The sequence below is a fragment of the Falco peregrinus genome, chromosome 8 (assembly GCF_023634155.1).
Source record: "Falco peregrinus isolate bFalPer1 chromosome 8, bFalPer1.pri, whole genome shotgun sequence".
Classification (NCBI taxonomy): domain Eukaryota; kingdom Metazoa; phylum Chordata; class Aves; order Falconiformes; family Falconidae; genus Falco; species Falco peregrinus.
Window position 1 is genome coordinate 6,326,386 of NC_073728.1, and position 27,132 is coordinate 6,353,517.

Here is a 27,132-nt window from a genome sequence, read left to right on the forward strand (position 1 = left end):
GGAGCGGTGACCGTGTGAGGGCGTTCCCCGCCCAACCCAATCAGCCCCACTCAGGCTGGCCAAAGCCCTGCCGAAGCATCCCACCCTGCAGGGCTGGGGCTCATCTCCCCCCTGGGCCACACCCTGGGGTCTGCAACCCTCCCGCTGCACCTGTGGTAGGGACTCTATCCAAAACTCGCCCTTTTTGCCCCACTTTTAACCTTTCACAGAACTGCCAGGGCCTGGCTCAGTCCCCCAGTGAGCAAATTAAGCTGGCAGGGGGGGAAACTGGTTCCTTTGGGAGTTATGGGTAGCCCCTGGGTGCGGAGAAGGGGAGCTGGCTCCCCCCAGGCTCTGTGTTGGGCTCGCTGCTGGGGTAGGGAGGCCTCCTCGCTTGGCAGAGGATGCCAGCACCATTCTCACTATGGCACAGCTGTGTGGTTTGTTTTTTGAAGCAGCCTTCAAATTTTGTTGTGCAGACTGCAATAACTCCTCCTACCCGCAAACAGTATTTCCCTGAGCAGAGAGGAGCCGGCTCCTGGCAAATATCTCTTAATCTCCTCAGGGCATTAAAGTAAAAAATAGAAGTAATTTAGAAAATATACAGGATTGTAGCTTTTTAAAAAAGATAATTAATGTGAAGTTTTTGTTAATTGCTTTATAGGTTCCCCTTCCAGCTAGCTAATGTTGAGTGGCCATAATACATTAAAAGACATCAATGCAGTTCACCTGCTGCTGTCTCACGCTTATGGAGCCAGGTTTATTTTTGTAGCAAGCAAAGAAAATCAGCAGAAAAATTAGCAGAAAACTAGCAGAAAAATTCTGAGCCCTGATGAATGTTCCATGGGTTAGCGTGTTTATTACAGATGACAACAGAGCTCTGGCCTGGTTTCATCACAGCCAGGCACTGGGTGTAGTGAGAAAGCATCAAAGCGACGCTTGCAGCAGGATGGGAGCGCTGCAGCAGCTATGGCCTGGCTGGCGTGGGACACGGTGGGGATCAAGCCCAGGGATGAGCCTGCTGGGAGCTGGGGTGCCCAGCACAGCGTGCTTGGAAAGCCCAGGTGGCTACAGCTGGATGCTGCAGAGCAGCTCCCAGCCCTGGCCCGGGTAGGCTGGGACACATGAAGCTGGGAAAGCTGGTGGGGCTTCCTGCCAGCATTGCCGGTTGCAGATCTGGGGGAAGGAAGTGTGCTTGAGTGAGATGAGTTGTAGTCATTTTTCCTTTTGTATTGCATAAGGCCCTCGTCAGGCTGCTCTTTTCTCTTATTTCATTGGCTTTGTCAAACCGCTCTGCTCCCACTGACAAAAGGTCGAGGGAAAGGGGTGGGAAGGCTGGGATGGAGCGGTGGGAGCAGAGCGGGTGTGCTATGGGTCCTTGCAGCCCAAAGCTGAAACTCACTGGCATTCTCCCAGTTCGTCCCGAGCTGTTCTTCACACCCTCTTGCAGCTTTGGCCTGGAGTGGACATCCACAGAAAAGCACTGTCCCTAACAATTCCCTGGGGACCCTTAACACGTAGCCGTGCCCTATCTCCAGCATATCACTGTTTAGCCTGGTAGCTCGTGAGTCCTGGCTATTTACTACATGTATTAGCCAATGAGTAGTTACTCCTGATGCTGTGTCTGTGCTTTCACATGTCCAACATGTCCAAGCAGAAGCAAGTGAGGGCTGGAGCTAGCAGTGTGAGGATGCTCGTGTACATGCTCTCCTGCTTGCTAACCTCTGGCGCCTGCAAATCCCATGCTTCTTCGGGTGTGGGTTTCACCTGCTTGACATTTTAATCTTTGATACTTCCTGATTTGGGAACAACTTCCTGGTTTTTTTTAGAGGATGTCTTTTTGTTTCTGCATCTTATTTCTCCTTGCTGATGTTTAAGCCTGCCGCAGGTGAAGGGGGTGGGCATCCTTAAGTCGTAGCGTGTATGCTCCCCAACCCCACTGTAAGCATTGTAAGCTGTTAAACATTCCTTTTTCTATTTTCTTTTAATGATTTTTATTAGTTCTCCTTTTTATTTTTACTAGAGTGGATTGGGTTTCCCCTCTTGCCGCCACTGACTGCGGAACTGTTGTGGTTTTTGCAGGATGCTCTTGAACAGCTGGGATGGGGAGCAGGGCATCCAGCTGGGCACTCTCAGAGCGGTTCCTCTCCAAGGTCATTGATGTTGCTGCTCACCCAGCCTACAGCAGAGTAATGGAAGTTTTCCCAGTGTTATTTTTTATCCCTGACCAACACTAAGACTTCCCTGGTGTGTCCCAGCCGCTGCCATACTCCGCCTGAATGGGTGGCATGACGGGAGCAGGGATTTGGGGTGGCTGTGGGATGTCCATCCTCAGGTACGCTTGGTTGTGAACTGGACGTGGCATCTTTCCAAGCAGCATCACCTCTCCCTGCATTTCCCCATGTCCTTGGTACCCACGAGGGGGGTCACCAGCCAAGTCCTTGTGTGGCACAGTTTGCCTTGCACTCCCACGCTGCCCACGCCAATCCACACTCACCAACCTCTCAGCCGGGTGGAAGTGGCTGCTGCCCAGGAGATGGACGCATCCATGCTGGCCTTCCTGCTGGGAGCAGCCTGGCTTCCCCCAGCCTCACTCTTTTCATCCTCTGGCACGTTCTTGCTCGGCTGGCTACTAGCCAGGGCTGAACGAAGAACCTGGGGAAAAGGGAAAAAACCTTCAGTTGGTGTAGAGAAGCATGCGGCAAGAAGTTTGCCTTGCTTTAAGAAACCGGTAAGTGGTGAGCATGAAATTTGTCATTGTATTTTTTTATTGGGTTTTTTTGGGGGGGGTGTTCAAAAATCCAGTGGAAAAATGCTACCCGGGGTAGCCCCGAAGTGAGGGTAGGGATGCGGGTCCCTGGGGCTGCTCCCCAACGTCAGGCCCTGGGAAACACAGCTCAGAGCAGGACAGGCAGAGAAAGGCCAGCCGTAAAACGAAGACATATTAACCACGTATTAATTGTTGGGGCATTTTAAGAGCAAACCCACCGTGGTTCTCAAGGCTGGAGCTTTTTACTCACCTGGGGGGAGAAGCGGCTTTGCATCTCATCCCCTGGCGTGCGTGGGAAGGTGCAGGTCAGGTTTTGCCAGGGTCTGGGTCCACCCGTGGCAGCACCGTCAGACACATGCTCGGGCTCCACGGGGCTTGCCAGGTATCCTCTACGGATGGTGTTTCTGGGCAGGGAGTTTCAGAGCTCCATTTGCTGTCCTGCCGTGGCATCCTGTCGGTACAGGCCTCAGCTCTTCCAGGGGCTCACACCAGCCTTTATGGCAGCGTCTGGGTTTAACCTAAGCATGCCGATCGAACACCTTCCAGCAGTTTCCAGGCTCCAGGCTCCCTGCTCCACTGCCCGCCCGGAGGCCACGAAGCCCCCCCGGGCCGCCCACCCAAGCGATGCGCCACCATTACGCTTCAGAGTCACCACCGCGGAGCGGGCTGGCTGCGGCGGCCCCCGCGGCGCTCCCCGCGCTCAGCCGGCGGCGGGAGGGGGGGCACTCCCCGGTACCGCGCCGCGCCGGGGGCCGGCAGGGACAGCCGTGGGCCCGCCCGGGCGGGGGCGGCCCCGGGGCGCGGCTCAGCCCGGCCCGGCCTCTTCCGCCGCGCCGCCCGCCATGGTGGGGAAAGCCAAGCGCCCGCGGCTCCACCGCGCCGCCCCCCGGCCCTGGCCCGCCCGGGATCCGCCACCGCTCCCGGGCCCCGGCCCGGGCTCCTGGGGCTCGGCGGCCGGCAAGGTAGTGGGGGCGGGCGGGCGGCGGGGCCGCCTCACGCGTGGGGGAACCAGAGCTCCGCCTCCCGGGCGCGGGCGGCGGCGGGCGAGGGGCGGGCCCGGCCCGGCTCGGCTGATGCGCCGGTCGCCCCCCGGGCCCCCCCGCCGGTCGCCCCCCGGGCCCCCCGCCAAGCACCCCCGGGGCGGCCCCTCCGGCTCACGGGACACCGCCAGGCCCCGCGCGGTGGCCGTCAGGGTGCAGGGCCCGCACGGGGTGTCAGCGCCGCGCCGGGCACCTGAGGACACCCGGTGGGACAGGGGTAGCTGGCGGGATCTCAGGGGATCGAGTGAGATCGTTTCCCCAAGGCCGGTCGCCTTTCCCCACTTAGAAGAGGCCTGTGACGCCTGCCACGCCGCCCTGCGGCCCTGTGCCTCGTCCCTCACGACGCTCGGCCGGGACACGGCTCCTCAGAGCGGGCAGGGAGGCAGACGGGGACCGGGGGCTCCGGGGCGCCCAGCGCAAGGCCCCACCCGTGTGCCGTGGGAGCCCCAGCGTGCCACCACGGGGGTGCTGGTGGCTGCTCCGTGCCACCGGCCGTGGCTGTCAGCCTGTGCCACAGTCACCAGGCCTTTAGCATGCGGCGAGGGGAGCCAGCTCAGGGAGGTGGCAGTGACAGACCGTGCCACCACTGCTTCTGGTGTAGAAGGTGCCTTGTGCAGCGTTTCGTGGGGTGGCCTGGGTGCGGTACTGGGGATCGTTACCAGACAGTGTTGGCAGAGGAGGGGTCAGCGGCTGCTGGCCCGTTTTTGCAGTGGTTCCCTTTGGTTTCAGCTTAGGGCAGGTGGAGGTGAGCCGGCAGTTTATACACAAATCACTGAGGAGATTCAGACTGCATCTGTTTTCACCAGCACTGTTAAGAAGCAGTTCAGGTTCAAGCTGGGTGCCTCCCCCAGCCCCCTCGCAGCAAGGACGCAGAACAGCAGTAAATGATTTCTGTGCACCTACAGCTTTTCTCAGGAGTAGGCTGTGCCATATAAAACTCTATTTATGCCACTCTGAAGTTATGTGTTGGTGCTGGGACATAGCTGCTGGCTAACATAATACGTTCTTCTAAGCCAAGCAGGGACACTACTGCAAAGCTTAGGACTTGCAGAGGTATTGTGTGCTTAAAGCAGCTAAATACTGAAGATTTGGTAAGTTGCTAGTAGTCACTGTATCTGCTTAATAACCATTGATTGAGGATTTAGGCACCTAATCTGCTCATCTGTTGCTTATCTGTAGTGTTATATACCTGTAATCTGGCTGTACCTAAGGATGCCTTTCACAGTTCTCCTAGGAGTAATACTTGAATTCGCTTGAGTGAGGTGATGTTGGGTTGAGGTAGAGATCGATAGGAATAAAAGAAACAAAACATGACTATGTGAAACTTCTTTCTGTGTGGAGGATCCTGGTGGGACCAAGCCAGTGGGGTGACTTACCTACCCCTGCCTGCTCAGGGGAGGCACCTACACGCTATCACTGGAGTGTGCGTCCTGCCTCTGGATGGTGCTGGGTTTGTTTTGTGGTTCTGGGGATGTTTTTTTTAATGAATGTTACCTGGTGGTATTTGTACTGACTCCTGCTTCATGTTTCTTTTGGATAAGGACTGGGACTTGTCATCTTCTGGTGTTTTTTCTGGGCTGAAGATTGACCCTGATACTCTAGTAAAGAAGCTTGACTTGGACTCCAGAAGCATCATCTCCTCGAGAACAGGTTTGTTGTATTTTGGATGAGTGGCATGTTCGGCTGTGAGCAAACACACTGGGGACTGTATTTGTGGTGGCTGTCAGAACCAGTCTAGGATAATCGAACCCAAACACAGCTCCCTGTGTTCCTGCAGAGGCTTATAGAAGTGGTTTCTGTTTGGGGTTGGAGGAGGTGGAAAGGCATGGGTGTGCTTAGTGCTCCCTAGGTGGGAAACTAGCTTCAGGCTACCTGATCCAGCTGGAGCCCCACCTGTGGGAAGTCCTCATGCAGCCAAAGGCTCCTGGCCCTCAGGAGCTGAGGGAACAGCAGAACCTGGCTGGTGACCTGGTTTGGCTACTTCTCTGGCTGCTTTTGCTTTTGCTTCACCAGCAGCTGCCATTCATACCAGTATTTTGTCAGAAAACTAGTTGCTTGTTGTGAGTCAGCTGTGTTTTACCCGCAGCAGCTTGATTACAGGCGGTTTTCTCCTCCTGTCGTTTGCTGTTGTCAGGTCCCTGGGCAGGAGAGTCAAGCTCACCCAGGGAGTATGGGGAGTCAGAGTGGCAGCAGGGAAGTGATGATAGAGGCATTTGTTTTCTGGTCCCAGCAAAGAAATGCTCCCTCTAACTGCTTAGCGGTAGGCAGAGCTCTGTATCAGAAACTAGATTTCACACCTCTAAATGAAAACTGATGGCACAGCAGTCTGTCCTGGTGCAGAAGATGTACGTGACTCCCAAATAACCTTGTTTGCAAACTAAATTGATTTCTTCTCTCCATGCAGATTAATATTGCTAAAATATTTTGTATTCATGTCTAGGGCTACAAACCCAGCAACCACCCAAGGGGTAGGGGTTACCTGAGCAGTGGTGAGCCGAAGCAGCCGTAGCCCATTGGTCACAGGGTGAGGGAATGGGAAGGTTGTGTGAAGACACATTTGCTTGCCCTCTGCGCAGAAACCGTTGTGAAATGTATTGTTTTCGAAACACTGAGCTCATTGTTCGTAACTCTTGGGAGAAGGACTGTGTGTGCATATGTGTGTGCGTGTGAACATAACCATCTCTTTAATTAAATTAGACAGCATGTTGTTGAAGGCTGACAGCCTGCAATCCTAGCCTTTCATTGCAGGCTACAGCTGTACATGTCTGGTTTATAAATAGACCTGTGCTGCTGGTCCCTGTGCAGTGCTGATGATGCAGATGTGTGGTGCCTGCCTATGTTTAACCCTCTCCTGAGGCTGTGTGCTGGCTTTCTGCAGACAGTGATGCTGACCCCAATGCTTTGTGCTCCCTCGCACTTTCCAGATGATCAGCTAAAAATAGGTATTCGGTTGGGGGCTCAAAACTGTGAATTCAATCGGGCAAAAAGTGATCTGATTTTTTTTTTTTTTTAACTCTTCCCAAGCTGCTGTGCCCTTTCTTGTGGTATCAGTCTGCAGCCATGTGGAGATTTTTTCATTATGGAAATCAACTCATTTTTTTGTGTTAATTCAGTGGGCTGTAACTAGGCTGTGTATACAATGCAGACACGCTGGCGTTAGGAAAGAGATTCTAGGCAGAAGTGCTTTGTCTCCTGGGATCTCTCTTCAGCAGGATACTCAACTTTACTCCAACCCTCCCCCTCCTTTCTCCCATCACCCCTTAGCTCAGTGCACAGGGTGAGAGGGCAGGATTCTCCTACACATTGTTATTTTAAGATTTAATAGCAAGACACAAAAAAGTGTTTCTCTCCCACTTGGTTTTCAAGCTCTGAGAAGGTCAACTTGGTAGACTGTAGGTAGGCTTTCTCCTGTGCTTTTCACAGGTGAAGAGGATTTTTTTAATTTTTTTTTTCTGGTAAGGGTGCGATGTGGCAGTTGAGAAAGCTGGTTTGTTTGTCCTCCCTCTGTGTGTGTGCAGGCATGCTTCACATTACCTAAGATTGCTGATACCTCTGTGTTTTGTGTTTGTGTCTGGCCTTGTGGTGTGACACATTAGGGAAAGCCAGGAAGAATTATTTGCAGGTTTTAAAGAGGCTTGCAGGGCATGAGTGAAACAAGGGACGGGTTACAGGGCTTGGACCTGACAGGAAGCACTCTGATGAATTACCAAGCCCAAGGGGCAGCTGTGGGATTTGACTGTTGTCTCTCTTAGACCTTGCATCCCTCTGCTTCAGGGAAGTATAGTTCCCAGAAAAGCCAGCATCTCCCTCTGTGCTTCCACACCACTGCAGCTTGGTCAAAGGTGTCTGCAAAAGATACTTCCGGGTAAAACATTAGACCTTTCTACTACTATTCTGCCTCTGTTTCTTTCTGCACTTGGGCTTTCACATTTTGGCTTTGTGCTTGAACTGGGGGACCAAATGGTCTTGGCGGAGTCCAACCACCAAAGCTATGCGAGCCGGAGTGCTCTCTAACAAATTCTGAAGCTGTCAGATGTGGAGCTGGCCCAGGATACATTGGGTTGTGAGATTGCTTGCTGCTGGAAAAGGAAGAAGTGATGATGTTGTGTTGTGGCTCCACCTGTCAGCACACCCCCTCCTGTTTAACAGGAGGCAGAGAGGTGACGTTTTGAATTCATTGAATTATTTGAGGTACCTGTAAAATTGACTGATAGTGGCAAATGAAAAATATCCCTTGTGTACTGAATTTTTACACTGTGCTTCATTCTACAGGTCTGGTCTCTGCCAATTAAAATCTAGTCTGAGGAAGAATTTGCAATTGGGTTAGATTTTAGAAGATGTCAGCCTGGAGCTCAACAGTGGTAAAAAAGCAAATTGGCTGTTGAGAAGTAGGAAAAAAAGAGAATGACCTGGAGAGTGTTGTTATGCTCCATAAATAAATCCATGGTGTGTGCTGCTATGTATGGCTATGTGTGGCCCTGGTCCTCTCATATCAAAAAAGATGTAGCAGGCCAGCAAAGGTTCAGAGAAGGGCAGAAAGGCTGCTCAGAGGCCTGGGATGCCCGTTTAGTTGTTCCTAAAGCAAAAGCAGTGGGCTCTTCATCTGGGGGAGGGCAGCGAGGCAGGGTGTGGTGGAAGCCTGGAAGCTGCATGGTGAGGGAGGGTTGCTGCAGCTGTCTGCTGTCCCTTCTGCTGCAAAGCTGTAGCAGATGGTAGACACACACTTGAACAAGACATTTTGTGTCTCACGTGGTGAATCCTGTTCTGAACTCTGCAGCCATCTGTGATGTGAGTGCTGAGCACTTCTGTGGGTTCAGAAATAGGCTGCACAGGTTGATGGAGGGGGCCATCAGGGTTTCTTATCGCAAGGACTCATCAGGTGTGGGATGTGCAGGTGGAGTGTGGTGGCTCTGCTCTTGCTGAGTCTTGGGTGGAAAAATTGAAGGGTATCAAGTCCTGGAAATGGATTGTGGTGATGCAACAGGACTGGCGACAGGTTCCCCCTGCCCTGGGCGTTGGTCTGAAATCCCACGAGGTCCCTATATGCAGCACAGAGAGGCAGCTGGGGGGCTGTGTGGTGGCTCAGGCCACCAGGATGTGCAGGGTAGGGACACAGGCTGCACCAGGGCAGTATGGGGCAGCTGGGGCAAGAGGAGGGCCCAGACCAGCCGTGGGGCTGGGTGATGTGCTAGGGGCTAACTAAACAACAGCAGAGTATGGTTGCTTCCACATGATGAAAAGCTTCATCTGGTAGACTTGCGTTGGTGTGCCAGGGCCAGAGGGGTGCAATCCTGTAGGAAACCAAGTCACTGTTGTGCTGGAGCTTGGGGGCTATTGCCTGTAGCCACCAATGAGAGAGGAGACCTCTCTCTCTGCTTTCCTTCCCCCCCTTACTTTTCCTCAGTTTGTGACCAGCTTTTGCTGCTCTTTTGGCTGTGGTTATTCTGAGGGACAGGGTGCAGCACAATACATAAGCTGGAAAGTTCAGCATCTATAGCAGGGTTAGCATCTTGGTTAACACAAGTGGTTTGTCTATGCCCACACAGGTGTGTGCTGGGGCTGAAAAGAGATGGAAGGAGGCTGTTTGTTTTGAGAGAATAAACAGGTGGTGTTGGTTCCTGCCAACTGAAAGCCTCATTTCTCTGAGGATTCCTGGTGTGTCTGGTGGAGGCAGGGTGCTATGTCAAAGTATCTGCTGCTCTCATGGTAGTTGTCTCGTTGCTTCTCTTAGTTACGAGGCTGATCCAGCGCGCTTCTCGTGATCGGTGCAAGGTACCAGCCTAGGCTGTTCTGGCATCACTAATTCTTGCGGTATGAGAGGGAGAGGGTGGGACTGTAATAAAATGTGTCACCAAAATGGAATTCATTTTATGCAATTGTGACGGTAGAAAGGCAGTGGTCTAAAATGGAAAGTATTTTAATACAGGGAGCTCTGAGCCATGCCATACTGTGAAGCAGACCTGCTGCCCACTTTCTCCTGCTCTGCTTCTTTAATAATTCTTCTTTAATAATTAGCTCATCTTAACACCAGATTCCAGATGATTTCCACATGCTCGTAGGTAACAAAAGCCAGCAACATCACTGTGAACACTGGAGTTTAAGTCCATGAGTTAACTCACTTGTTTAGTGATTGCTTCCTATCAGTGTAGTTTACTTAGCCACTGACGTAATGTAAATCAAATGCTTTGCCATAATCTAATCCACACAAGGACTTCTGTTACTAGTGTGAGTAAATAAATCTCATCTGGGTGAGCCTCTGTAGCGTGGGAATTAAATGTTTCCAACTAAGTCAGAAATAATGGCCTGTCATATGGGGCCTTCTATCTATTTTTTTTTTTTTTTTTGCTTTAGCTTTCCTTCCTCAGTGTTTGCTCCTTGAAGCAAGGGCCTGTTCAAGTGTGGCTCTGGCAAACCATTTGCCTGGGAATGTCCTTTTTGGTTTTTTCTTTTTGGAGTGGATGATGAACCAGTTGTGGAATGATATCAACAACTGGACTGGCAGCTTCCTGCTTTATTTTCAGCTTCTCCAGAAAGGAATTTTGACAAGATGTGTTGTTGAAAAAGTAAAAGTGCAACAGCCACAAGCGCTCCCACTTCAGAACTGCTTGCAAAACCTTAGCTTGTCGCCTTGATTTCTGAGGTTGTGGCAAGAGTAGCTTTTCCTGCACTTTGCTATAGCTCCTTCTGCGCTACTAGTGAGCCAAGAAAATCTGAAACATAGATTAAAACGATTTGCTGCCTCTGGTCCTAGATCAGTTAAGGGTTCTTAAGGAGACTGTAAGGTCTACGAGAAGGTAGGTTTAGATTGGATGTAGAGGCATTTTGTTTATAATGTGGGTGGCGAGACACTGGAACAGGTTGTCCAGAGAAGCTGTGGATGTCCCATCATTGGAAGTGTTCAGGAGTGGGTCAGATGAGGCTTTGAGCAACTTGATCTAGTGAAAGATGAAAAGGGGATTGGATTAGATGATCTCTGAAGGTCTCTTTCAACCCAAACCACTGTGTGAGTCTAGGTTTCCATACATTAGCCTGAACGGAAATTGTGCAAGGTGTTGCTGTTGCTGAAGCCTTGACCCAGACAACTGTATGCAAAGCTATAGGGGAGTTTCAGGCATGCATGCTGCAGTATAGTTATAGAATCTTAGAAAAGTTTTGGTTGTAAAAGACCTTTGAGATTATAGAGTCTAGCCATTAATCTTAGTGCTGCCAAGTCCACCGCTAAACCATGTCCCTAAGTGCCACATCTATGTAAGTACCTCCAGGGATGGTGACCCCCCCACTTCCCTGGCCAGCTTCTTTGAGTTTCCCTTTGTATTTTGAGAGCTTTCATCCTGTGATGACCAGGACTGTCTTGCAGCATGGGTTCCTCTGTCAGTGACATAGAGGGGAGTAGAGGAGTGACATTACTGAGTATTCGACAAAGAAAGAAGTCCCTTTTCCTCCTGAAGAAACGTGGAGACAGGAGAGGATAAAAATCAGGCCAAGAAGGAACCTGACAGCTTGGAGTTGTTGGAGTCTGCAGGCTGTCTACAGGCTTGCTTTTTCGCTTTAGGTACTCTGGGAGTTCCTTTTGTTACCAGGCCTCCCTCTGCAGAGTCACTGACTATGCCTTTCTGGTTTGCAGCTCAGCTTCTGCTTTTGGTGTTCCAAATCTGCTGTGTCTGTCATGTATCTGCTTCTCGTTGGGCTCTGCAGCCACTTGTCCAACTCTGTTCTCCTTTTGTAGCTTCAAACGAGAAGCAGAAAACCTATGGTTGGTTGGCATCGTGGTCCTGCCATGGGACCATGCACACACTTCATGTGAAATGATTTGCTTTCCTGTGTTTTAATGGGTGGTGTGGCAGAATCCAAAGACATCTCCTTTTCTAGCATTGCTGTGCCTGCAGTGTCTGGACTCATGGTTACCACTGCGGTGGATCCACTGTTGTGTTGCTTGGAGAACTGCAGCTGTGGCCGGTCCCCCATTGCTCTTCAGGAGCTCTGACAAAATGCAAATCTGTGTGTCCTGTAGTTTATTCCTGTCAGCTGGTTGGATTTCTGCTTGTTTGTGGCCTTTAAATATTATGGCTCTTCCTTTCCTGTCCCCACCCCAATTGCGTTGCTCTGTGAAATGCTTCTGTGCCAATCCCAGAGTTGTGCTGTTGGTAGGAGCAGGTTGTTTCTGCAGGGAAGATGTTTGCTGTGTTACCCTGCAGAGTGTGGTGTGAGTGCCCTCCTGCCGTGTCTAATCTTAGTGCTGTGCATTTTCTATGTGCAGATTTTTGGTGATGTGAATTGGTACGAACAGGATTGAGACGTTGGCAGCCTTCCCACTGTGTACATTGTGATCCTTTCCTTCACCTCCTGCACAGCGTGCTGCCTGCCACGTTGTGTAGTCCCCTTCAGCTGTGCCTGCCTGGGTATTGTGCAGTGCCTGGCCTCATGAAGCTGGAGGTTTCCTGTTTGGTTTTTTTGTTGTTTTGTTTTGTTTTTTTTTTTTCTTTTCTGGCATGGTGGAGTGTTTAGTAATTGAAGGATTAAAAAAAAAAAATAATCCTGCTGGGTTTAATGAACGCATCCTTTCTGAATATCGGTTTTAAGCTTTTGATGCTTTTTCTTAATGCGGTACTTTTAAATCTGCTTGTGTTGGTCATTCACCGTGTCCCTGGTGTGCAAAGCTGCTGGATCTTCCGGATTTTGCTGCTGTCACTTTTCTTCGGCATTTAATTCTGTGCTGGCAGCTGTCACACCTGTCTTGTGTTTGTTTTGTGCAGGGTGCCTTTCTCAAGCTGTTCCCCACCATAACACTCTTCAGATGGAAAGGGGTGAGAACGATTTGCTCTGCAAACTGAGGATGACAGAGAAGGGCCTGTGAGGAGTGGCTGTAGCATCTCCAGTGTGTGTGTAAAATGTGACGTGTTGTGCTAGTCCAAAATGACAAGATGTTCCTGCTCCATCTGTCTTTGTTATTAGCTGCCCAGGCTTTGGTCTGTGTGAATTTTGGGAGCATTGAAATGCTCTCTCTTAAGCTGGTTTAACACCTTCAAAAATCTCTACTTGGCACATAGATGCAGCCCTAGGAGGAGCAGCTGTTTGAGCTGGGATTTCTCACTTTCATGGGTGGGGACTGGATATCAATATGGCTTCAAAACAGGGCACCCAAGCTCCATTAAAGGAGCCTTCAGCTAATGCAGCTTGGATAAAGCTCAGCCTTGAAGTGGTGTTCCCAGCCTGTCCCACTCATCTGCTGTCCCTGATGCGCGTGGTGGCGGTGGCTGCTTTTTGTGGCCTTGGGGCACACAGGGTAGCTCTGCATGTCCCTTGCCTCTTGCCCCACAACAGGCTGAGAATGACACGTGGCAGTGGACATCCAGCCTTGAGTAGAGACCAGCTCCCCTTCTCTGCGCAGGCTTGAGGGATGGGGGGAGAAGGGCTTAGAAAAGCCAGCAACTGTTTTGGCAGTTCCTCATTTCTCTTGTAGACTCTTATCTCTTGTATCTTCAACCACCCAGCAGACATGAATAATCTAAGTGTAACCACCTTCAGCCCTGAGGACTTTCCCAGGGCAGGCGTGGGCTGCATACCTCTCTCCTTTGTGCTTCTCTCCTTCCTACCCACCTACCTTCTGTAGGGTGGCTGTGTCCTTTGTGTACCGTGCATAGGTCAAGGATGTGTCCCAGGAGTGGCATGTGCAGGTTTTAAGTCAAACTGCAAACTTCCCTCTGTAAGCTGGTGTTTTCTCAGATGTCATTCATGGAAGTGCTTGAAACCTCCAATAAAATAATTTGCAAGAAAGGAAAAAGTCCTGGGAGAGGGGAAATGCTGAGTGGGGGTTAAACAGCTGAAGTCATACTCTTTACCTCTCCCCACAGTCCCAAGGTTAATGACTTGGCAGCCAAAAATAGCTGTGAAGGATGCTGTATGTGTCTTTATTATATTAACTGGGGGAGCGGTTCTTCTGCCTGTTTGCAGAAGCACAGTTGAAAAACCATTGCTCACTTCCATGCCTTGAGCTGAGCTGTAACTAACCCTTTCTATCACTGTACCCTGACTGGTGTGACATGCCATAGCGAGAGCCTGAACTGGTGCTGCTGAATGGGAGGAGGCTGACCCTGCCAGGAGGCCTGCGGTCCCAGCTGAGCACCGACTGGCATGGCGCAGGGGCCAGCCACATCACTTTCTTGCATAGCAGCAAGCAGAAAACTTGAACCTCCTGGAGAAGGAATGCTGCTAACTTTTGATAACGCAGTATACCACTTCATTAATAGGTTTACAGACTTGGTTGTAGCTGAAAATAACTTTTATTTCATGCTTAGGGCTACTGGCAGGCTGCTTTTGAGTGTGGATGGGAGCTCCTGTAAGGAGACCATGCCATAGCTTGCAGCAGAAAGCAGAGAGCAGGTGAAGAGCTTGGAAGGGTATGTGCTAGCCTGATTGGCAGAGCAAGGCTGCATCCAGGATAGCCACCCTGGAAGTTCAATAAGGTAACAGCTAGCATTTTACCATACCTGGATAAATTGCTATAGGTGGCAGTTTAACATACATTCCTTCTTCCTTGCTTTCTGGCTGAAAACTGGAAAAAAAAAGTATTTGTTTTCTTGACTGTGTCGTTAGGAGCTGCTCTTACCTTGACAGTGCCAGATGACCTTGTAAGGGCAGTTTCGGTGAGTGCTTTACAACAGGCTGTTATAAAACTTCACTGTGTTTGAAAGGAGCTCCAGTAGCAGTTTGTGGTATGTGAAACCTATCCAGTGAGGTCAGATGAGAGTCTGCAGGAAGCCTCAAACAGAAGACTCTGTTGCAGCAACTCACCTTGAAGCCAGGCGGCTTTTCTGTTGCTTTGGTCCAAAGGATGAAAATGAGTGGGGACCATGCTTCAAGAGTCAAGTTGACAAAGTTCTTCAGCAGAGGTGAACAGCTGTGTGGACTGCTTGAAATGGAGGACCATGACCTGCTGTTGGTAGCTTCTAGGAGAATTTGGAGTGGGAGTCCTACGAAAGCTAAAGATATTGGTGCCTTAAATAAAAATAATATTTTAAAAAGTAAAAAATCCACACTGCTTAGAATTACTTTAACGATTTTTTGTCCGGGAAGCGTGGTGCTGGCTGTGAGAATAGCAGTATGAAACTCCACTTTATAATTAGAGTCAGTGCAATTAAATGGAAAGAGCTAAATTAGTGTCTGAAACTTGCACTGCTTCAAGTGCTTTGACTTCCCTTCTGGAGAGAGACCAATTCCATGTTGTGAGTGCTTCCTGCCAGATCATGGGAATCAGTTGTGTTAATATTTATGGAAGTAATTAGCGCTTTTGTTGTCCTCTCCCTGTAGCTGTGGCTAAGTCCTTGTTCTTAAAATTAACATTTTTATATTAAAAAAATTCCTCCAATTAGCAAGTGGTCATGGATACTGAGCACTACACAAACACAGTAACATTTTCCAGAGTGCCTGAAGCTGCCAAGATGTTTTCAGCCTGCTCCAGGGAGAGGAGGCTGTCAGTAGTGGGAAGAGCTTGAAATGAGTCTTGAAACGACGCGTCGGATCCCTGTAACTTCTTATTGTGGTTGGTTGCTGTGCCTGTGCCTGCTGTGTAACGTAACGTTCACCGCTAGCGATGGTGGAAGGTACATGCCTGCCCTGGAGCAGCCTTTACATGTGGCTCTGTGGGCTGTGTTGAAGCTGGGTGGCTGAGGAGGAGGGTGGGCCTCAGCGTGGAGCTGGGGACTCCTTTGGTGAGGCTTCCAAGGTGCTGCTCTGTGCTTTTGCAAAGCACTCTTCCGGCCTTTGTAAAGGTTGAGTGCTCAACCATGTGCTTTTTAGGTCAAATGTGCCAGTCCCTTGTGCACTGAAGGGCTTGCTGAATCTGGGGCCACTAACCGTGCCTTCCTGGTTAGGCATGATGGGGCATGGTCTTTTGTATGTCACGCCATGTCTTGCTCCGTGATTATGATTCCCAAAGCTTTAAAAGGATACTAATCTACCCTGGTATTCTCCTGCTAAATCAGTTTAAAATAGTCAGACATCCTTACTTACAGAAAAATAGATCAACCCTGCTTAGGAAAGTACTGAAGCTGCAGTGTTATAAAAGAGGGTTATGAACTGAAATCCATGCCTTTGCTGTTCTAATGTTACAGCTTTGGCATAATCAAGTTATAAAATTCTTAAATGCTGCAAAGAGAGAGGAGGCACAGTTGTGCACTGAGGGCAAAGATACCACCCAGCACCAGTCCTGGTAATGAAAACCTCTCGTGGGGCATGAGAGGAGCAGTTTTAACACTGTGTGAATTGAAGGAGTGAGTCCCGAGAGGGATGAAGAAGCGCTTGTGGAGAGGGCGGATTGACAGCTCTGGAAGTTAGAGCCCTTCCCTTGTTACCACCATCGGTATGGAGTTGTGTCAAGCTGTCAAACATATTTCTGAAATGTGCATCCTGGGAGTTTAATATTTAATAGACGTTCTATTTAGAGAATTGGTAGATGCTGGTAGAGGGTGGATGAAAGGTCTCCTTCTGTGTTGCCACTTCTGACTTGCCTTGACTAACTTTTGGGGTGCGGAAAAAATTCAGCCTCTTTCCTCCACTAATACCCCTGGGAAATGCCCATGTGAGGAAGGTTATTTTGCTTGGGTATTTTTTCCAAGGACTTCTATGCTAAGATTGTCATCTACATAATTCAGATTTCTGATTTACTGAGAGATAAATTTCTGCCCTACTGATGTAGCCCTTATCTGAACTACAGGCTGTGTATTTAATGGTAGATCTTTCAAAAGCTGATGTCTATAATTCAGACTAAGTGGGATCTATAGTGTTATTCTATGTAAGTTATGCTTTACTGAAATAGTAGCAGGCCTGGCTTGCCTGAGGTTTTCTTTTTTGTTTTTGTTTTTAAAATTATATGGTCTGTTAATAGGGGCACAGATAATCTGTAATCCTTCAGTTATAGTACTAATGGCCCATAATTACATGGCCTGTAAAAATTGTGGGAAAACATGATACTCTCCCGGAGCCAACTCCTCCTCTCAGGCCACCACTGATTGCAGTGCACACTTAAGAAATAGTATGCCGAAAGCCATTCTGCTCAGGGGATCCTTGGGATGCAGAGTTATTCAAAGAGTCTTTGTGAGCAACTTGTGCACAAATGTTTTCTCTACACTTGGGTAAAACTGTGTACCAGGACATGTTTGCCCCCTTTAGTGCTTCAAAAGTGACATTATTGACGCTCGTATGTGGCGTAACTGGTAACAGCACATAATTTGGGTTTAGCTTTTGAGTCAAGTGGTTTACAGAAAGGAAGTCAGTTTTGGGGTGCTTTTTTGGTTGTTTTTTTTTTTTTTTAAACATTGTCTAAGCTAAATATAGGAAAGACTATGCAAGGATTAAATGCAGTGGGTACTGAAACACTTGGGTTGTTTGAAATGGTAATTTGGATAGGTTTAGATTGAGCTGGCAGTGTTGCAAATATGCTGTGAAGCTAACCACAGAAAATGGATCCTGCAGGAGAACAGGCTATCCAAGAAGATGTTTGAGCAAGGAGTGGCTCTCAGCTGGAAGGTATTCTTGGAAGCATTGCATTTAGTGAGACTGTTAACCAACTCCAATAAAACATGGTGTTTCAGAGAGCCCTGGCAGGATAATGGGGCACACAAACTTGTTTCTGGGCCCCCTGGTACTGCGCATGGAGGACACACAGAAAATAAATAGATCTGCTTAAAGGACTTTGGCTTCTGTGGGTGTTGTGGACGTTTGTGCCTAATGCGGCTGTGCATGTGCATGCTCTGGGCCGATTTGCTTCTGTTGCATTTCTTAGCTGCGTGGCTTTTTAAATGTGATTTTACTTAGGTCTGTTTTCTTCTCCTTCCTTTCAAAATAAAGATGATTTTTAAATTCAGGTCACTGAGTGTTCTTATGTAACTGGGAATGGGCTTCTTTAGCATGGGTAGGACATTCCCAGCTGCGACGGGTACAGGCTGTGTCTATACATGCAGTAGTTATTTTGCAGTGCGCTTGGAGTTGAAATAACCTGGTGTGCGTGTTGGCAGGGAGGTAGGGGAAGGCTGTTCCAGACTGCAGGAATTCTGGTGACAGAAATCACTATTTTAAGTTGCTTTGTTCAGTGGCACTTTCATATTTTTCTCAGTGAGGCTTCTGGCTATAGCTTTTGATTCATGCCAGCAATTTGTGACCCCAGGGCTGGGCTTATGGGTACTCCTTTACAGCTGCAGGCACACTTGCTGCTTTAGTGCCTTTAGCTGAGTGGGTTTTTATTTATAGAAATAGCATACAAATGTGTAGATACTGCTTATATGGGGTTATAATGACTTCTTCGTGTCTTTTCTTCCTCTCAGATAGAGAGTGTTGGCCTCTTTGCTGGTACTGGGTGTAAGTGGCAAGGTTTTGGTAGCAGGGGGAGAGGCCAGGGCTGCCCTGTTCTGGACATGGCTGGGTCCAGAGAGCTTCAGTGCACCCACTGCGGCCACAGCTGAGCCTGTCAGCCGTGGTGGTGGTGCCTCATGGAAAATTTATCATTAAGAAGGGGGAAAAGTGCTGGGCAGGCAGAGGAGTAGGAGAAAAAAAGTGAGAAACAGCTCTGTGAACACCAGGGTCAGAGAAGGAGGAGAGGAGGTGTGCCAGTCACTGGAGCAGCCTGAGGAGAGGACCACGGTGGGTGAGTGTGAGGAGGAGAGTGGCAGAGAGATGTGATGGTCTGGCTGTAATGCCATTCCCTGTCCCCCTGCGCTGCTCAGGGCAGGAGGTAGAGGAGCTGGGAATGAAGGAGTGAAACTGAGCCTGCAGAAGAGGGGGTGGGTGGGGGAAGGTGTTTCAGTGTCTGTTTTTGTTTCTCGCCACCTGATTCTATTTTCTTTGGCAATACATGAAATTAATTTTCCTCAAGTCGAGTCTGTTTTGCCTGTGATGGTAATTGGTGAATGATCTCCCAGTTGTTTACCTTGGTCCAGGAACTTATTTTCTCCCCTGTCCTGTTGAGGAGGCAGAATGAGGGAGCGGCTGGGTGGGTGTCTGGCAGCGGGCCAAAGTCAACCCACCACATTACCGTAGCTTGGTAAAAGCTGAGGTTAAATTCACTACCAGGTAAAACTGTTGCTTTGTGGTTGTTCCTCTGCCTTCCTTACTACCTTTTTCAACTGAATGTCTTCTGAGCATTGTGCAGATCCAGAGACACCCTTGCATGAGAACTGAATTCCTTTGGGCTTCATTAACACTCTCAGACGTTTAAGGAAGTCGTTCCTCCATGTTTCTGTTGTACCTGTATACCTCTAACAACATCGTGGCCCTCTGTGGCAGTGGAGCATATGGTCTAACTCTGTATCATGAGGCTACCGTATTTCCTTTGCTAGATTGAATAAAGACATCTAACATATGAATAGCATCCGGACAGAGCCAAGGTAGGGAGACACGAGGTGAATGCAGCAAATGTACTTTGGGGGTACTTCCGAGGGAGAATGGTCCTCGTTGAAGCTGCAGAGAGGTGAGCTGAAATATTTGCTTGTGTCCTGAAGGTCAGAATTAGGAACCCCTCCCTTTATTCAGGGAAGGAAAAGGAACAGAACAGCCATATACTCTTAAGCTCAGGAAAGTACAGAATAGGTCTTGGGTCCACCCAGATGTTTCTTCTGCATGTTTTCATTCACTGCATGGTAGGTGCTGCCTTGCTCCAGCTGTGACCGCATTGCTGACAGCTCTGTAGCAGCAGAGGATGTGCCTGTGGCAGAACAGAATGCAACTCTTTGACAGTGCTTTTTCAGATGTTAGATGTGCTCATTAGAGGGCAGCAGAATAACTTCCTTTTTCTAGGTCAGTTCTATATTTTTGAATTATATTTTCCTGCTCTGCAGGACACAGAACAAAATCTTCCAGTTTCTCCTTCAGCTTTTCCTAGTGCTTTAAGTGTGTAAAACAGCACTGCTTGTATGAAAATGTTAGCCAGTGTAAAGAAACATAGAGCAATTATAGTAAAAACTTGCTTATTGGAAGCTTCTAAGTGTTGCAGCTCAAATGAGATGGAGCTTCTCTAAAATTAAACCACAAACGGCTCGCACCATATGTGGAAAAGCAGCCAAAGGAATGTTTCACAGCTAACTTGTGTTTCACTCAGCCTGATTCTTATTTGACCTATATGTCCATATGCATCTATTGATTTGCTTGCTGCACCCCAGCTGCTGCAGCCTTTTTCTGCTTGAAGAAAACGTCAAAGAACCAGACTTCCTTCATCTGAAGGTAATCTTAAAATGAGATCTGATAGTATGCCCGTGCCCTCCCCCCCCCATCCTCTATAATATAAATACTATAATTATGGCACTGTCTTTAAAGGCTAAATGAGGCTAGGATTTGGAGCCCAACATCACAATACTTAAATGCATTATTTATTATGTAACATTCATAGAAGAAGGCTGTAGCACTGTTTGACTTTGCAGCTAGTGTGTTTTTGGCTTCAGAAAGCTGTTTAGAAATCCTGGCCAGGAGTGAACACCTCCAATGCACATCTTATTAGCAATATTTTGCACACGGTTGACCTCTGGGGGATGTGAGCTCGTTCAAGGCAGCTGGAATAGAAGGAAAAATTGATTTTTCAGTTTTAGCAGCATCAGCCATTGGCTTCCAACAGATGGCTCTGATTTTGTGAGGTCCTCAGTGAAAGCAAAACTTCATTAACTGGAATAAAATATTTCAAGAGATTGGACAAATAGATTTTGTGTCTGAGAATGTTTACTGAATCTTCTTCCTGAAGCTCCTTGGCCTGGGGTGGTGGAGCATGTGTGAGGATTGGCAGGGGGAGACATGACACCTTTCCCTCTTTCTCAGAATGTGTTGGGTGTTCTCACCTGACATCGTGCAGTTTTCCACATCTCCCTCTCACGTAGCTGCCCATAGGCATATAGCTGCAGGTTCCTCATGACTTGGTAGGTGCCACGTGTTCCTCACATGGGTGGGGGCCCTAGTACAGCAGGGTGTACTTGGCTGCTGCTTTCTGTCTTGCACTATTTTTTAGGGTGGCAATATCCCAGCCTGCAAACCACTGAAGTGGAGCAGCCTTCTTGATACTGGCAGACGTTGTTCTTGGACGCAGTGGCTTGGATCAGCCCCACCTCTTGGAGAAGTCCAGATTGTGCTTTGCACTCTTGGTTTGGGATCCACTGGGAAGCTGGCATTTCTTCATGTCTTTGCTGCGACACCTCGGCGAAAGCAGGGCTAACGGGAAGGCCCTTACTGGGGAAAGAAAAGCTGACCAAAGCCAGAAAAATGTGAAAAATGTCTCATAGTGCTTGGCAGCTCTTGGTCCATTAGGTAAAACTAATATCCTGTCCACAGGGTAAAAAGATTAAATTGTCTAAGTGAGACACTAGTGATGTGTCCGTAGGTGCCTGACATGCGGATCTAAACCCATTTGACTGTTCGGTCCATATTAGGGAATCAGCAGGCACAGCGCTCGTGCCAGCAGCCCTCTTCACTGCGGAGAAATATTCTTTCTGCCAGCATCTTCCGTGCAATATGGAAAGATCTTTTGCTGACCCTTCTTTCACAATGGAAGTCTCTCTCTTCTGAGAACGAATAGGACATTGTGTTGGGGATACGGGTGTTCTCTGTGGGTGTATTTTGGGCATGGTGAGCCTAAGTATCGCAAGATACTTGGGAAAGGGTGTGTAGTTTCTTTGTTCGAGGAACACTTTCTTTGCAGGAATGACACCAGACCGTGTTCCCCTGTGGGGATACTGAGGCACAGAGAGGCGAGGGGACAGGTAGGTCTCAAGGCTCTGTGGTTTGGTGCTGTAGTCCCAGACCTGATAAGAGCAAGATGCTGCCACATGGCTGGCAGCTCTGAAACCTGACAGCAGGGAGTGTCAGAGAAGCACCTACTATGGCTTAGTCCTTCCCCTACCCCCTGTTATTTCTTTTAATGACATGGGTGATCTTGCCACAGCTCTCTTCTGGCAGCTGCTGATCATCGCTGCAGGGGGTAGATGGGGCTGTGGTGAGAGCGCCCGTTTGTGCTAATGCAGGCAGGGTATAAATGCTGTGCACCAGTGCATGCTGTTTGCTGAGGTTTGTTATTGTCAGCGTGTGCTGCTGGCAGGGGTGTGGAGAGGACGAAGTACAAAGTGGTGAAGCCCTGTCTTTTTTTTGTCTTTTTTTTTTTTTTTTTTTGAAATTGTGCTTGCTTTAAAATAGATTCTACCAGGAGAACGCCACTCTATGACGGGTGACTGATCCTGTCCTGCAAGTTTCAAATAAAAGAGGAAGAGGTGGTGGGATGAAGAAAGAAATAGCTTCTGCCTCTCCTGGAGGGGAACAAATCCTGACTTTTATTTAAAAGATTTTATCCTTGTTTAATTGAGCCAAATGGGCATATTAGAATAGAGTGGCTTGCTCTAATTTAAGGCGTGTTTGAAAAAAAGGAAAATGTTTTGTGTGAGAGTCATTGTGGGTAAGATAAAGGGTCCCCAGCAGAGCGGTCAAGCCCAGCTTTGGCAGGAGGTGAATGCTGTCGGAGGTCGGTAGTGAGGTAATGATCACAGAGGTCTGTTTCAGGGCTCAGTAAAGCTGTGGGATGGTACCCATGTGTCCCCTGGAGCTCAGCGGAAGAGGAGCTGGGAATGGATGTAGGGCTGTTTAGGGGGGAAGATGCTGTGGGGGTGTCATGTGTTGTGTAATATGGCAGAGCTGGTGATCATGTTGGTGCCTCAGGCCTTTTGCGAGCTCTAAATTGTTCTCTGAAGCAGAAGAACAGTTGAGACAGCACAAAAGCCACAGCCACCAGAAACATTGGAGGCTGGAAGAGGCGGTGAAGCAGTGTTTGGACCAGTTCCACTTATGGGACATTCTGTGCACCCATGAGAAGGAAAGCAGTCTTCAGGTGCTTGCGCATCTCCTGGAATGAGTGTTTTCGTGGGTTAGGCTTGTTGGACTTGTGATCAGCACCCACCACTGCAAAAAAAAAAAAAAAAAGTACAGTGTCACGTTTGAATGCTGGAGTTAGTGAGATGTTTTCAAGGTTAAAGGGCTGTTATGGCCATGCAGTCTTCATGCAGACATCAGATCACCTTTATCTGTGCTTTAGGGGCTTCTGCTTGACATCTCTGGTGTTGATCTCGTGGTGAAGCATTTACGTGTTAGTCAGTTTTATAGTGCTGCAAAGAAAAATGTCAGCTTGTTTCTGGTCTGGATGTAACTTGCCAGCCCTTCGAGCTGGGAGGGCTGTGTGCTCATGTCGGGCAGGAGTTGGTGGGTACCCACATGCAATAGATGCCTGAGATAAGGATAAAGTTATCTCTCCACCCCAACTGCAGACCAGGGTAGTGTGGATTTTATGCTTTGTGCTTCTCCAGACAATTATTTGTCCACCTCCATTCTTTGAATGCTTTCCAGTTTTGAAATCTGTTGTATGTGCTCTGGAAAAAGGAGAGAGGAAGAACGAGCAATAAAGCTCGAACAACCACATGCAATGCTACAGGGTGGGGGAGAGCTGCTGGGAAGCTTCCTGGCTGAAAAGGGCCTGGGGGGGCCGGCTGACAGCCAGCTGGGCATGACCCCGCAGTGTGCCAAGGTGGCCAAGTGGCCAGCAGCGCCCTGGCTGGTGTCTGGAGCGGCGTGGCCGGCAGGGCCGGGGCAGGGACCGTGCCCTGCACTGGGCACCGGCGCGGCCGCCCCTCGAGCCCCAGGGCAGCTTCGGGCCCCTCACGTCAGGGGGGACACGGAGGGGCTGGAGCGTGTCCGGAGCTGGGCTGGGGCACAAGGCTGATGGGGGGGCTGGGGGCACTGGGGGGGGGGGGGGTCAGCCTGGAGAAGAGGAGGCTCAGGGGGGCCCTGATCGCTCCCTGCAGCTGCCTGACAGGGGCTGTGGGCAGGGGGGGGTCGGTCCCTTCTCCCAGGGAACGAGCAACAGGACAAGGGGAAACGGCCTCGAGTTGCGCCAAGGGAGGTTTAGGTTGGGTGTGAGGGAACATTTCTCCACCGAAAGGGCGGTGAAGCCCTGGGACAGGCTGCCTGGGGTGTGTGTGTGTGTGGGGGGTGTCACCATCCCTGGAGGGGTTCCAAAAATGTGCAGCTGTGGTGCTTGGGGACATGGTTCAGTGGTGGGCTTGGCAGTGCTGGGTTAATGGTTGGTTTTGGTGATCTCAAAGGTCTTTTCCAACCTACATGATTTTACGATTCTGTGTTAGGCATTGCCAATCCTATGTGTCTTTTGTTGCCCAACTATCTGTAGACAAAGCTGAACAATGGGTTGAGGGCTGGAGGTCAAATACATGCCTGTCACAAACAATTTGGGAAGCTTTCCTGAGTATTCTCACCCTCCTTCCTACTTTATGTTAGTGTTGCAGTCCTCTGTGTGTGTAGAAGTTTATAAAGCCACTTATGTTGCAAGTGATGTTGGAACTGACTGATCAAAATGTGACTGGGATTGAGTTAATGATTCTTACATTATGTAAATAATGAATGTCTGCTGGCATTATACAGTCTGAGTTGTTGAGCTCTTTTCCATGTCTAAGTCTAAAATTATCTGTGTATGTTGGACTAAGCAGGCTATCGGGTAAACTAAATTAATATGATTACATTTCATATGTGGCTGTTCAATGGTGGAAGATATGGTTGGACATTCTGCTCCCTTGGTGCTCCCAAACTGTTAGGTGTTTGGGTTCCCTGGCGTGCAGGAGCTCCGACAGCTGCAGATGGTGGGATTAACTCCTTGACGTACGGTTGTGCAATAGATAGGACAGCATGGGGAGGGGGGAGCGCGCTACACTAATCTGCCACAAAGACTTAAAAATCAAGGGCAAGCTCTGACATGTGATTACTTTTTTTCATTTCCCTGTCAATGCATGGAGTGTTGGGAGTGGGGAAATGAACCCACGCCATGGGGAGCCTGAGATCAGACATGTTAAAGAATCCAAGGAAATCTGCCAGGAAAGGAGAATTAATCAACGGTTAAAATAACTTAGTGGAAATTTTGCTGCGGTCCTAATGAGCTCTGAGTAAGGTTCAGAGTAATTACTTCATGAAAACTTTGATCAGAGCAGCAAGGAACTGTCTCTAGAAACTCTGCTCCTGCTTTTCTTTCTGCTGGTGCATCGGCATTGAGTACTCATGGCTGTGAATGTGTGGAAGGTGATGCCAGGGTTCACTGACCTTCTTCAGCACAGGGACACAAAAAACACACATGCTTCACCTCAGAGGAAAAAGCCATTAGCCAGCCTGGCTATACCAGCTTGTAACAGTGTCTGCAGTGAAATGCAGTCCTTCCAGAGCATTTCTGTTTATCTGTAGATCAGTTTTTCAGCATTGATGCTAAGGTGTGAAATATAAGCAGTGATTAAATGGATCAGAGCTCTTTTGCCTGGAAAAGATGACTGTGAGAAAAGAGGAGGTGATGAAGTTTAGTAAAATATGATTGCCTCAGAAGTGAAGAGAGATTAGATTTGTTCCCAGTCTCTTCCAGTGAGATAAGTGGAAGAAGTCATACAATCATAGAATGGTTTGGGTCGGAAGGGACCATAAAGACCATCTAGTTCCAACCCGCTGCCATGGTTAGGGCCGTCTCCTACCAGACCAAGTTGCTCAAAGCCCCGTCCAACCTGGCCTTGAACTCTTCCAGGGATGGGGCATCTACTACCTCTCTGGGCAACCTGTCCCAGTGTCTCACCACCCTCACAGTAAAGAATTTCTTCCTAATATCTAATTAAATCTACCCTCTTTTAGTTTAAAACCATTATCCCTTGTCCTTCACTACATGCCCTTGTAACGAGTCTCTCGAGCTTTCTTGTCGGCCCCTTTAGGTACTGGAAGGCCGCTATAAGGTCTCCCCGGAGCCTTCTCTTCTTCAGCCGATCTCTCAATCCATCTTCATAGCAGAGGTGCTCCAGCCCTCTGATCATCTTCGTGGCTTCCCCTGGACTTGTTCTAACAGGTCTATGTCCTTCTTGTGTTGGGGCTCCAGAGCTGAACACAGCACTGCAGGGGGGGTTCTAGCTAGAGTGGAGTAGAGAAGGAGAATCACCTCCCTTGACCTGCTGGCCACGCTTCTTTTGATGCAGCCCAGGCTGTGGTTGGCTTTCTGGGCTGTGAGCACACATTGGCAGACCATGTTGAGCTTCATGTCCAGCAGCACTCCCAAGTCCTTCTCTTCGGGGCTGCTCTTAGTCTGTTCTCCACCCAGCCTGTATTGATCCTGAGGGCTGCCTGACCTAGGTGCAGGACCCTGCAGTTGACCTTGTTGAACTTCACGAGGTTTGCACAGGCCCAGCTCTCAATCCTGTCAAGGTCTCTCTGGATGACATCCCTTCCTTCCAGTGTGTCAACCGATCAAATTAAACTAGAAGATACTGAGTTCAGAATGAGCAAAGATCTTTCAGGAGAATGGTAGCTAAGTGGTAGGACTGCTTGCACACAGGTGTTCTGAATTTCTGGTACCTGCATGGGCTTCAAAGCAACTGGTCAGTTCTCCCAAAATAAAACTACATTGGGCATTCTAAATGCACCCCCTCCGTACTTGGGCATTCATTGCTGGCCCTGTTGGACACGTGGTATTGGCTTGCATGAAGCTTTGGTCGGGCCTGGTAATTCTTAGCTCAGTAGTACTATTTACTAGTGGTAAAGCTGGACACTTTAAACTCAAGTCAAGTCCGCAGAGTGCCTTCTGTTAAAGCTTTATGAGGTTTTTGTATGTAGCTTCTGCTGATGGTTGCTGGGATCAGTGCTTATTTACTGGACAGAACAAAAGGCAAGGGGAGGCTGGCAATGGCTGTTCCAGTGTGTGTTCTGCTAGGCTGGCTGCATCCCTTGTGCGTGTCATGTCTTGGGGTTTCCATTGTGTTTGCTGCCCAGGTTTGCCATTGCAGGTGATGTCCTATCTCCTAATTCGTGCAAATGCTTTAATCTCATCTACTGCATAACTGGGCAGCTGGATTGGTAGTGCTGTGGAGGGGACTTTTTTTTATTGAAACATATGGCCTGCTGATCTTGAATCACCTGGATGCCAACTCATAATTCCTGTCAGTCTCTGGGGAACCTTGAGAAGAGAAGGTCCCCAAATGCAAACCCCCAAAAGGGCAGAGGCAGCAGGCAAGAGGGAAGCTGGAGACTTTTCCTGTATTCATCTGTTCTGTGAGTTAGGCTTTGCACATGGCAGCAATGTCCATCCTTGCAGCAGTAGGTGGTGTTACCATGTGCTTCACAGCAGCAAGGCTCATCGCCCTCTGTGTGTTGCAAAGAGCCTCCAAGGATGCTGGGGTTCCCTCTCCAACCCAGTTTCAGTGGCTCTTCTTTGTCTCCTGAAGCTACAGACATCTACAGCTGGGGATGGGTCCAAGGGGATGCCAGTGGCACAGCTAAGCAGTGCCAGAGTGTTTGAGTTTTTTT

The 27,132-nt window shown here is 49.1% G+C and overlaps 1 protein-coding gene across 1 annotated transcript in view; it reads left to right on the forward strand.

Annotated features, from left to right (window-relative positions):
- Positions 1–3,258: 3,258 nt before the first annotated feature.
- Positions 3,259–27,132, forward strand: part of SLX9 (SLX9 ribosome biogenesis factor) — a 57,291-nt gene continuing 33,417 nt past the window's right edge. Inside the window, exons 1-2 of the mRNA XM_055812350.1 lie at positions 3,259–3,711; positions 5,331–5,439. Coding sequence (XP_055668325.1) covers positions 3,274–3,711; positions 5,331–5,439 — 547 coding nt within the window. The 5' untranslated portion in view covers positions 3,259–3,273. The remainder of the gene's footprint in view (positions 3,712–5,330; positions 5,440–27,132) is intronic.